Below are 12,239 nucleotides of genomic sequence, written 5' to 3' on the forward strand. Positions count from 1 at the left end.
TCCAGTGTGTAAGTGCCATTCACATAATGATATCATAATAGATTTCAAAGATTCAACTTTGTGGGACTTTCTTTTTTTTCCAGGCCTGTCAGCCTGCTTGTGTGATCCTCCTCGCACATCTCTGACAATTTCGGTTTGAGACAGACTCATTAGGCTGTCACTAAATGGGTTTAAATTCTGCCGTCCAATTAGTGCTCTGCTGTGAAGTGCAGTGGGTGTTGTGCTGCGTGCTTAGCGCTGCTCCTTTACAGAATTATGAGGGATTACTCATCCAGTGTGATCCATCTTATTTCTACCAGGGGTCTTGGCTTTTCTCAGTATCGGCGCCGTGGAGGGGGTAAACGTTGCAAAGGCTCCTCCAGTCGCCATATGTGCCTAGTCACAGTCAGACAGCCTGGATGCCTCCAAGTCTAAGAGGATTTGATGTGCTAGTAAGGAGACAGGACGCCGTGACTATCCCTGTCATACGCCCTGCTCTGCTCAAAGGAATATTGCCAGCGCTGAGTTATCGGTGTAAATAAATAGGATTTGGGGGATATTAAAAGTTGTCCCTGAATGTCTCTCACTCCCCCACCACTAAATCCATGCGGCCACGGCATGCAGAGTGGCGTGTCTTTGCAGTCTGCTGTGCAGTGCCATAGGGGCTCGGATGCCAGCAAACCACATTATGGCTTGTTTTGGTCGAGAGGCATGCTGGGATTTCCGTAGTAGGGTGTTTTTTCCCGTTCCGTCTGGGCACGGTTCGGGTCCGTGGTCTAAGAGGTCGGTGGAACATGTCTGGTTGTTCGGGGCTGTGCCACACTGTGCCGGTAAGGGGCCTTACCACGCTTGTGCTCATGTCCTGTGCTGTCTTTCAGATGTTTGTGCTGACCGTGTGGCACTGGGAGCTTTTCATGCTGCCCCTCTTCCTTCTCCTGCTCGTTGGCTGGAACTATGTCCAGATCACACTGGGCAGGAACAGCCCCAACCAGGACCTGGTAAGTGTTGTCATCCACACTACACCTTTCTCCCCATAGACACGTCCCTCATACATGACATATACTGTACAAGTGTCACAGACATACTGCTAACTCCACATGCCTACCTGGCATGTGCATTTCTGTAATACAAGACACTAGACATACTAGACTACGGCATACTGCATGACCCTCACAACAATATCGAATCAATATGTTTTCTTTTTTTTAATCCTAGTCTTATTATTATTTATTTTTTGAAGCATCTAACAATGCAGTGTCAGTGCAGCACACAGCGTACCATTCACAGCCGCTGTTGTAAACAGAGGGTGTGGAGTCCATTCTCAAGATGGTACGGCTATCCCAACTCTCTCCGTGGTTATGGAAATCAAGTCTTCCCCCCCTTCCCGTGTCTGTAAAGGTTAATGCTGTTCACACTTTTCACTGCCCTCCAATCTCACTGCGTTGTAAAGCCATTTTGACGGCCAGGCCTCGGCCTGCTCGCATCCCCTCCCCGGAGCCACAGCCCCGGCCCCCTCTTTGTGTTTGTGGCTCCTGGCGGCGACGGCGTCCCTGGGCAATGTTAAAGCCAGGGTTCACCCTCATATCCAGCGTAGAGCCTCTGTCAACCTCTGTGTGACTCTCTGGCCAAGCACTAACACAGACCCTGTTCCCGGGCAATGTCACAGTGTGCAACTCTACGGGGTCAGGGATGAGTTGATGTAAAGTGATCTAGGCAACAGCATCCAAATTAAATGTGGGGCTCTTTTTTTCCCCTTCTTCGTCTTTCCTCTTTCTGTTGGTCTGTGTGTTTATGTTGTGTAGAAATGAGATTGCTTTGCTGTGACAGTGCTCTTGTGAGGAGGGCCTTCGGTCACCTCTTCTTTTGTGTGAGGTCACCCCTGTGATGCAGTCTCTATGGAAACAGGCCTCTCCCAATAGGGGTGTATGTACTAGAGGAGAATTTCATTACAAGGTGTTTGTTAAAAATGCTCCAGTGCCCATGTGCCCCTGTCCCTTTTGCTACACCCTCTCTCCTTTCTCTCCTCTAGGTGAACATGACCATGGCCGACGAAGAAGAGGAAGATGAGAAGGTAGCTTATTTTCTTTTCTTCTAAACACTCTAAAATAACAATGTGTTTTGCAATGGCAGATATACAATATCCGGTTGAGACTCTTCTAAAGTTAGATGGAAAATAAATTCTCAGAAGCCTTTTTTTTCTTTTCATTTTTTTTTTACCTAAGAATAGAACAGTATTTCATGCATTCCAAATTAGGACACTATCTATGTGTGAAACAGTAACACCATGTGAACAAACACATCTCCCGCATGCTCTTTATTCTGTTCCCCTGGGGTTTCAGTATCTCTCCCTGCTAATGTGCTCCGCTGCAGTGTCCCAGCCCTTTGAAACTCTATAAATCAACGTTAAACTGCATCATTAATTGAAGTTTGCCAGCCATTGGGAATATTAGCAGCCAGTGAAGATTTTTCACCAGACTTTTCTAAACGGGATGGTAACTACAAGAATGACCTTTGGCTACAATAACAAATCAAGCTAAGTGCAATAGCACAGCCGTAGAGAGGAGAATATTAGGATCCCACTCTGAAAACGATCACTCACTTATGCGCTCCCTTCTCAGGAAATAATAATGACTTTATGTAAGTCATCTTTCATCTCAATGTGATTCTCCTGAAGAGTAACTGATATCAAAATACTGTAGCTATTATGATAACTCTCCCTAAAAACTGTGGATCCCCAGAGGGTAGGCCTATATCCTATATTTACTTGGAAGTGTGTCCCACCGGTAGACAGAGCAGTGTTAACGGGCTCTGTGTGTTATTGCTTTATGGTGGGGAAGTGAGGAAGAGTGGGACTGCTGCAAAGCCTCCTAGCTATGACCCCCTACTGCTGTGTGACTAGACCCCGGATTCATATCCATAATGTGCTCAATATATTCTGTTGTGATGACCTAGGGCTACCTTCACCTATGGAGGAGAACATCCTGCGTTTCAAACGCTGGCTCCATCAACTGAATCCCCTCTGAAAGCTCAGACTAATTCATGTATGAAGCTCTTATGATATGTGTGCATACACGCTAAGCTGCACTGGGTTAGCAATGATATCTTGGGAGGGAAAAAAAAAAACAGGATGGAGGCTATGTTGTATGAGTGTTTGTAAATGGCGAGTTATTTTTATGCAGGAAGTTTACATAATGTCACTACTTCACAGGTCTTAATTCCTATGTTTACACAATGGTTTCTATGCTACAAGCTCTCAAGCTTCATAATGTTGGGTTTTAGTTCCTTGCTTTTTATGATAGTTAGACGAAAGCTGTACAATTTTCAAACGGCAGTAAAAAAAGAAAAGAAAAAAAGATGTTAAATGCATGTGTTTGGGTTGCAGAACTCCGTTTCTGGACCTTGAAGTCGCTAGTGAGAGGTTTACCGTGAGCCTTGTAAGCCCATTCACACTATGTGGAAATGAAATATCTCCTTTCATTTACTAATTAAGCAGTCGCCCATGTTTGTTTTAAGCTGTCAGCTTTAATTTAAAGTGGCTTTTCTGAAAGTGTTGTTATGGTTTCGCCGTCACCCAAATGTGATATCATGCCGCAGATCAAGCCGTGTAGCTTTACACTTCATATCAAAGCTTCTTTGGAAATATCTGGGGTTAAAAAGTGATCAGTGTTAAAATGTGATGACTTCAAAAGAGCAGTTTTTTCCCCATAATCCTTTGGTTAGGATGTGAATAAAGGCTAGTCTCTCTGAGAAGGTTATGATTACCACTCAAATATGTTTTTTTTTCCATTCCTGTTTTCCCCTGGAGGAAGGGAAAATGTAAACCTCCGCTGGAGAACTTGGAATGTGAGGCATGACGTTAAAGAGAGACGAAAGGCAAGGCTCTGTTACAGCAGGGATAATACAGAACAGATCCTCTCTCGCTGAACAAATCTGTCCTCAGGGAAAGAGACAGCTTACAAATGATCTGTGGGCAAAGTGACTTCCCTTTGGCCTTAGGTATCAATTGTGCAGATATACAATATTTAATCATAAAATAGAGAAACAGAGAAGCAAAACAACCACATAGATCTCCATCACAAATGAGCGGGGGAGATGAAACAACCCTGCCACATCCCCCGGCTAGCTGGCTGGCTGGCTAGTCTGGGGGAGCAGCACTCCTCAGGTCCTGCCCAGGGGACTGGAGGGGCTAGGGGGGATGAAAGGGAACTAGCGAGGGGAGGGGTGGAAGGGGGTGTCAGATTGTGCTGGAGGGTCACTTTCTCTCACCCCTCAGACCATACTCACCTCTGGGTCACCTTCAACACAGCAGTCAGACAGACTGCCCATGTCACGCTGGCTGTTGTTTACCGTGGGAGGCGCTGCATAATGCACCCTCGAACACAGACGGAGACTGCGGTGGAGGCAGCACTTTTGTTTTGTGCATCCATTTGTCTGCTGCCCCATTTTAGTTGCGATAATCGATGCCAGAACAGGTGTCTTTCATTAAGATGCGCATTTCTCGCCTTTGTGAAATAAGTCACTAGGAAATATTCAGTCATGTTTGAATGCATATTCAAATCTGGTTCCTTTTATTCAAATGAAAGCAATGTTAAATGAGCTTTTTCCAGCTTCTGATAATGCCCGCCATGCCTGTGAAAGTACATTTCCTATTTACCTTTGTGCAGGAGATCAAATCTCTTCTCCATTACACTGCCTTAAATGGTAGCTTTTACAATTTTATCTGAAATGAGAATATGATTTGACACAGGTTTTCTAATCAGTAGACATTTAGAATTCATATAGCCCATCCCTTGGCTACCCATCCTTTTTCACTTCAGAGGGAGCTGTTTTATTTATTTTTGTTTTCAAGGAGCCCTGAGCCGTTTTGTACAGGACTGAAAAGGGAAATGAACAAAGATAAATAGAATATCATCAAATGAGTAATGCAGGGAGGACTTCCAATTCTCGTCACTAAGGAGATTGAGGACTTCAAGGGTCTTAAGAGAGATGAATGACGATAATCATGAGAGCTTGTTGATGCATACTTTAGAGAAGGCCTATATCTTTTGTTCGTTCTACCCCTTCAAATAAAAGCGGCACGGTGTTTTCGTTTCTCCCCTTTTTTCCCCTGGCTGGGCTAGCTAAATTTACCTCGCGCGTGTATCTGTTGCAGTTAAATAACAGTTCCTATCTCTTATTAGATTTAAATTCTAATTTGTGTAAGAGGGGGCCTAAACAAGTTTAGATAGGGATATGAAAGGGAATCTGAGCCTAACTGATGAGGCTCCATATCCAGCCAGCTATCATTTCCCCACGCACAGCCCTTTCAGTCCATCAGGAGCGCACAGACATGGATCTTAATGGCTTTTAGCGGGCTCACACAGTTTCCCCTGCTCTCAATGAGAGCTCAGGAGAAAGAGCTCAATTAACACCTAATGTGAAGTAAAGGATCTGCATGCACATTAGACAGAGGTTGAAGGTCCCCTTTGCCCCTAATGCAGTGATGTGCAGGAAAGTGATGTCTGCTAAAATGATGCAAAAGGGGTAGCGCCCTTTTTTTCCATGACGGGGGGATGAGATAATCCCTTTGTGGATCTCTCTAAGAGGGCATTTTCAAGATGTTTTCTCCTTTTTTGGACAAGAACGAACATCCTGTCTGTGCCTCCAGAGCAGAGCTGGGTGGGGAGGCTCTCATGGTGTGGGAATGGCTCTCTTCCTGCACCTCCCTGTCGTGGAGGAGGCTGGGGACTGACAGTAGGGAGTCTCTATGCAGGCGGACAACTGGTTTTTCCCAGGGGCTGCCTCACCAGGCTCTGATGAAGGCATTCTGTCTGGACGCTGTCAGTGAGCCGGGGACTGCGACTGGCTTTTAACACAAACACAGACATCCGCATAGTGTTAGAGTCCATCAGACGGCTCCTTCCTCCCCCCACCTCCTCCTCCCCACCCCATCGCACTCGCTCTCCCCTTTTCCCCCGTCCTCTGTCATCATTCCTGTCATTATTTCCTTCTTTTGATGTGAGGCTTCTCAGCCCTCCTTAGCTTGCATTACACGCGTTACCTCCAGCCCTCTCTCTCTCCCTGTGGAAGGCTTCAAGGCTTCAAGGCTCGCTCTGTGCCGTTACCTGCGCTGATGTGATCTATTTCAACTGTAGACAAGCTTGAGAATAACTCCCTTTTCTCCCCCTGAAATTGACTTCTCGCTAAGCCAGGTCCATCTGCAGTACCACGAGAGGTGTACGGTATCACGTCCAGTGAAACCATTATGCGTTTGCATCATTTTCAAAATGAAGGCTACGGTATTGTATTGTGCAGTGTGTTGGCTATAGCAGTGAAGCTCATTCACATGTGACAAGAGCCACATGTAAGTGAGAATGTACTGTAGCCAGTGATTCCAGCCAGTGTTCAGAGGTGGCAGAGCTCACATAGAGACACGCCCCAGAGGTGTGAGGAAAGGATGGGAGGTGGGGGAGATAGGATTGCATGAACAAGTCCAAACCCGCCCTGTGAAAACCAGCAAATTTGAAGTCTTATAAGTTGTGAACCTCCTGCACTCACTGTCTGGGTCGTCTCAGCTGCCTGATTGCTGATGGCCATTTTTGTCTATTTTTCATCCTCTAGTGGATCTTTGATTGTGCTGTGCGTGTGTAACACTGCCATTGTGTATAGCGGACAAAGGCAGAAATCTTGCAGCCATCTACATAACAGCTTTTCAACAGTGAATCTATCTCATTTTCAAAAGCATCGTCTGAAGAGAAATAGTTTGCTCATTATAGGCTATTCAATAGATGAATTACTCATGATAGCACAGACAAGATAAACTGTTTTACTGTCTGCTTTTTACCCAATGTGTACAGTTCTTCATCAGGGCTCTCTGTGTATTTTTAGGAATCCGGGAAAAAAGGTTTGATGGAAAAAATCCATATGGTGCAGGAGATAGTCATCACTGTCCAAAACATTTTAGACGAAATTGCGAGCGTGGGAGAAAGAATCAAGAAGTAAGTTTAGCATTTCAGACTTTTCCCATCCCTCTGGCAGCTGCATCTTGTCTCAGTGCTGAATGTTCATGATCATTTATTTTGCTGCAATATTTCTTTCACAGCACTTTCAACTGGTCTGTACCCTTCCTGTCCTGTCTTGCCTGTCTGGTTCTCTTTGTGGCAACGACAGCGTTATACTACATCCCACTGCGCTACATCGTGTTGATATGGGGTAAGCAACATCCAGAATCCCTTGACGTTCTTATTTGAAAGTTCTACTCCGTTGTTGCCGGAACAACGAAAGCATACGGTTCATAGTTTGTATATTAAACCCTGTGTGAATGCTACTCCGCCTGTTCTCAAGTCATGGAAGCAGTCAGCCATCCCCACACCTCTGCAGATGCCCAGAGATCAGACAACTGCAGAGGCACAGTCTGCTTTGCTCAGTGTGGGCTGCAAGCGAGTCCGTTAGTTAGCCAGGCTCAGGGTGTGTGCGTGTGTGTGCGTGTATTTGGAAACAAAGCAGAGGGAGAACATCATGTGGTATATAATACATGATGTCCTTGGGCAGTCTCCACCAGGAGTATCTCATTATCTGCTGTAGTCATTTAGAGGTAGACGGTCGTCTCAGCGGTCAGAGGAAGACGCTGGCCCTGAACAGCCTGTCCTCCTCCAGCTGCTAGCCCACAACCACGGCAGCTCCACGCTGCCTCCAACACTAATCGATAATAAAAGATGATATCAAACAAAAGCACACTCTCTGAAACCCTCTCCAGCCTCCCCAGTTAACCCCCATCTCGATGGTTGCAAGGCAAACGTTTCAAGTTGTTGTACATATTTACGTCCTGAGGTTCTTTGTCTGCACGTCGAGGTAAATTGCCGTTGCAAGCTGTGAATAGAACGGTCCCATTACAGACCGATCTCAGCCGAATGTGTATTTCTTTCTGGTACAGAAGCGCATGAGGAGGAAACATATGTGTACCAGAATCATCAGTAATGGCGAAGATTAGAATGAATAAAATAGACAAATTCTGCTGGATGAGTGACTCCTTTCATCCTGGGATAGGGGGTGTTGGGAGTAGCTGGGAGTCTTGGTGTTATAAGTACAGCACTGCAAAGGACCTGGCTTGCCTTTGGCTGTAGACACAAACCTGTGTGCGTCAGTAAACCCACAAAACTGTGTATGTGTGTGCGTGTGTGCACGCACTTGCTTTCTGAATTACAGCTTTCTATTAAGCGACTTATCTATTTAGGTTCGAACCTATCCATTTCATTGTCCGTATCTTATTGACATGCCTCAGATATAATGTGGTTGTTGGGGATCAATAGAAATAGCATCACAAGGTACAATTTCACACACACCGGTGAACGCACCGCGATAACGGCTAGCGCAACTTTTTTTTCCTCCGTGGAAAAACATTGCAGTCAGGATGACACCTTATTTATTAATGCATTCTTTTTTTCACAGGCGTTGACAAATTTACCAAGAAGCTGCGGAGCCCCTATGCCATTGACAATAATGAAATACTGGATTTCCTCAAGAGGGTGCCTTCAGATGTTCAAATGGTAAGGGTCCAATTTTACATACAGATAGAGGGAGGGAATTCCCAATAGATATCTGCATTATTTGCTCCAACAGAATTCCCAAGTGTTGCAAAAACATATCCTCTTCCTTTGTTTGATTATTAATGGACTCACGCCTTTAAAGCACCTCTAGTCCAATTATTTCTCTGTGCGGATTGATGCGGTGGCCCTGATGCCTGGATGGGGTCTACTCTGATCTGTCCTCCACCATATCGCTCCAGCCATGTCCGTGATTAGCAGTTATGTCTGCCTCTGATAAAGCGCTGTGACACAGAGGCTCGTGATTGGCCAGGGGCCGGTGGCAGGCCCCTGCAACCCCGGCTGGTGTGCTAAGCTCTGTGTCAGCTGAGAGGCTCTGACGTGGCCCCCCTCACATCAGGGCGGGGGAGTCAATTAATGTAGTCGTGAGCCCCCGCCGTCCCGCTGGGTGCCATATGTGATCATATATTAGCCATGGCTGATATGTCATTTGCGGTTACATCACAGGGCGGAGAGGAGCTGCCAGAGTGTTGTAAGTGACGCTGGGTGTTCATCCACTCTCTGTTCTCTCACCATGACCCGTGCGTGGGCAGGAAACGGTGCCCCACACAGAGCCTTCCTCTCCCAGGTACTCGACAGACAGCGTTCAGCCAGGATACGTGACTGTCTGGATCTGGAAAGAAACTCTAACCCCCCCAGCCCCTTCTCTCTGCTCAGCCCTTGATGTCCTGTCTCTGAGAGCAATTGCCAAATTCTCTGTGATGTTGTTGGAGGAAGGCCTGTGTGGATGTCTGAGATTTGGCTGAGTGACTTGGCAAAACAAGATGGTGAATACATTTTGATTCACCGGCCTTTACATGTCTGCTCCCCAGAGGGGGAGCGTTGCTGCAGCTTTGAAAATGACTCACTTAAATCTGCAGAGACAGGACTTTCTCCCGTAGTTTTAGGGAGAAAGATCCTCAGTAATAAGTACAAACATCAACCAAACAAAGCAAAACATGCATGTTGACTCATCACTACAATGACTTGACATTCAGCAAAAAAATTACAGCAAAAAACATTGAAGAGCATCATCCCCCCCTCCCCCAAAATGAGCAGCAGACAAAAGCTACATTTTGTTACCTTTGAACTCCAGTCCCGAGATAGGTGTGTGGACACAAATGAACCATAAAGGCAAGGAGGCAAGGAAGAACTCCTGTGTGCTGCCGAAATTACTTGGCAATTAGTGCCTGTACAAATCTACAAAGAGCCCCTCAAACCAGGACTTCTGACAGCAGCGTGTCTGTCCTTAAATAAGAAGCATCTGTCAGTTCTGAGGACAGTTTCATGTTCTGATGCAGACGGCTGCCACTTTGTTCCTTCATTCCATCTCCCATTCTAATCACCAGGGCCCAGTGATTAGCATAAAGCCCGTACCTTTATTCTACACAGCCATGTTATTGTTGAAGCAAAACAAAAATGCTTCCCAAGCAACTTATGTTGCATTCATTTAAGTTCTTCAAATCTTTTTTTTCTTTTTCTCTGCCACAATCAATCTGTTTCCCAATATGGTTGTAATCAAGTCATATTCGTATTTGACTTATAATTTATTTCAAATGATGAACAATTAAAAGGCCATCCATGTTATAATGGGCAAATTATAGCACACACTGTACTGGAACCTATGTTAGTTACTTTATGTTCTATATTTGCTCTTGCACATTCTCACTATTCAAAATAGATTCATCAAACAAATATGTTTTGACAGGAAGGAATCTGTGAGGAGGGAGACAGTGAGACTTGAAACCGATCTTTGATCTTGAGTCTTGAAACTCTGCAAACATCACAGAAAGGAAACCGGGTTTCAAGTTCAAATGTCACAGTTTTACGTCTCTCTGATGAAATCAAAGTGAACTTGGAGGTCCCATGTTGAAGTGAACATACTGGTTGCTTTTCCAGCTCATCAGGAGCATCAGCCGAGACTATTCTTAGTGTCGTGAAAACACACTTCCTTACCAAGGACACAACTTGCGTTGAGCGATTATGCAGTTCTCAACTCCATCACTGGCAGGTCATCTCACCAGTTGATGTCTGCTTCTAATATTGTGATTGTGGTGGAGGGGGGGGGGGGGGGGGGGTAGAGGGGGCGTTCGCTGGTACGGAACCCTTGACTTCTCAAATCCTTCCTCTCTGTGATTAATCCCCTCTGCTCCTGTGTTTAAAAAATGATTCATTACAGGCTGGGCCGCCCGGCTTTCCCCTGCACCAGCTCTTCTCAGGGGAGCCATTACCGTGCGCTCCACTGAGCTCAGATTACCTGCCTCCGACCAAACCCCTGTTTGTTTTTACAGGTGCAGTACAGCGAGCTGCGATCTCCTGGCGTCCAGGGCCCGCCAAAGAAGAGAAGGTAAACCCAGCCGACGTGCCAGATGAAAGGCCGTCTGCTTTTGAAAACGGCCCGGCCTGGTACGGCCCCGACAACAACGCCCCGGTGCCAGCAGAACCCGCGACCCACTTCTCCCCCCCCTGGTACCCCTCCCTCCCCCCGGCGCCCTCCGTACCCCTGCCCCCTGCTGCTGGGGTGCAGCCAGACGCTCTTTCGCGTGTGTGTACACCACCCCCCCCACCACCACCATCCCCTGACAGGGGCATTGCACCGTTCAGGCTAGGAGGGCAGCACCTGGAGCTGTCATTCACAGATGCAGGGCTGGAGAAATCAGGGCACGATCAGACCCATCCTGCTTCCACCAGCACAATGCTGAGGAGAACGACGGGAGCTGTACTTGGATTCTTAATTAGGAGATATACAGTGCTCTCGTTTACGTTTCAATACCTGACAATGAAAAACTCGAGAAATCGATTTTAAACTAAGAACAAACCAGGTTGCAGTTCTTGCTTTTCTAACTTGAATCATGCATGACAAATCCAATATTTACTCTGTTCTAAAATGTTACCAAACACACAATAATTAATAGCAATTGATACTGTACTACCAGGAATATGTATAGTGCTTTGATAATCTTTACTTAATTACTGCAAATTTCATTGATCCCAGATGTGTATAAAATACGGCTATGTTGACATGTCCTTACATTCACATTACTGTATAACGTACTTATTTTTCTAGTGACGGTGCCATCGGCAGATTATGAATATACTATGTAATTTTAATGTATTGCTTTTTTTTCATCCCACAAAAAATATTGTCAAATGACTGTACAGTCCATTTATTTATCTTACAGTCCTTTTTGTGAATTTGGGGAATTTGTGAATGAAATCTCAAATAAATAAAACACATCTACCATTTCTAAGAGTTGGGTTGTTGTTTAGGAGTGTTTTGTTCATCATCAGTCTGTAGTGGGGATGGCTTACGCAACTTCTCTCCTTGAATACACAGTAAACACATCTGATTACACAACAGCCATTGGAACTGGGCTCAGACACTGGCCACCGCTGTGCCTTGGTTACAGAGCCCACATCAAAGCTGTGTGGCTGCAGCACGGTGGCTAATGCAGCGCTTTGTTGCTTTCTCACAATAACAGGGTCCAGATGAGAGGAACAGAGAGAGCGAGAGAGAGAGAGAGATCATCTCTCATAGAGAGCACTCACTCCATCCTCAGCACTTAGCGCTTCAGATTTCCATTAAAAACACCTCCCAAGCCTAATGGTTAGTACACACACATGCGCCTGCACACCCGAGCACACAACACACACAGAAATGCACACCACATCTTACTCTAACATAGAGAGAATACTCTC

General features: G+C 45.8%; 1 protein-coding gene across 1 annotated transcript in view; it reads left to right on the top strand.

Moving 5' to 3' along the window:
• mctp2a (multiple C2 domains, transmembrane 2a) overlaps positions 1-11,786 on the top strand; it is a 33,586-nt gene extending 21,800 nt beyond the window's left edge. The window contains exons 18-23 of the mRNA XM_047034976.1: positions 858-977; positions 2,009-2,050; positions 6,847-6,956; positions 7,061-7,170; positions 8,407-8,504; positions 10,832-11,786. Coding sequence (XP_046890932.1) covers positions 858-977; positions 2,009-2,050; positions 6,847-6,956; positions 7,061-7,170; positions 8,407-8,504; positions 10,832-10,891 — 540 coding nt within the window. The 3' untranslated portion in view covers positions 10,892-11,786. The remainder of the gene's footprint in view (positions 1-857; positions 978-2,008; positions 2,051-6,846; positions 6,957-7,060; positions 7,171-8,406; positions 8,505-10,831) is intronic.
• Positions 11,787-12,239: the final 453 nt, after the last annotated feature.

Source organism: Hypomesus transpacificus, chromosome 14 (genome assembly GCF_021917145.1).
Source record: "Hypomesus transpacificus isolate Combined female chromosome 14, fHypTra1, whole genome shotgun sequence".
In the NCBI taxonomy this organism is placed as follows: Eukaryota; Metazoa; Chordata; class Actinopteri; order Osmeriformes; family Osmeridae; genus Hypomesus; species Hypomesus transpacificus.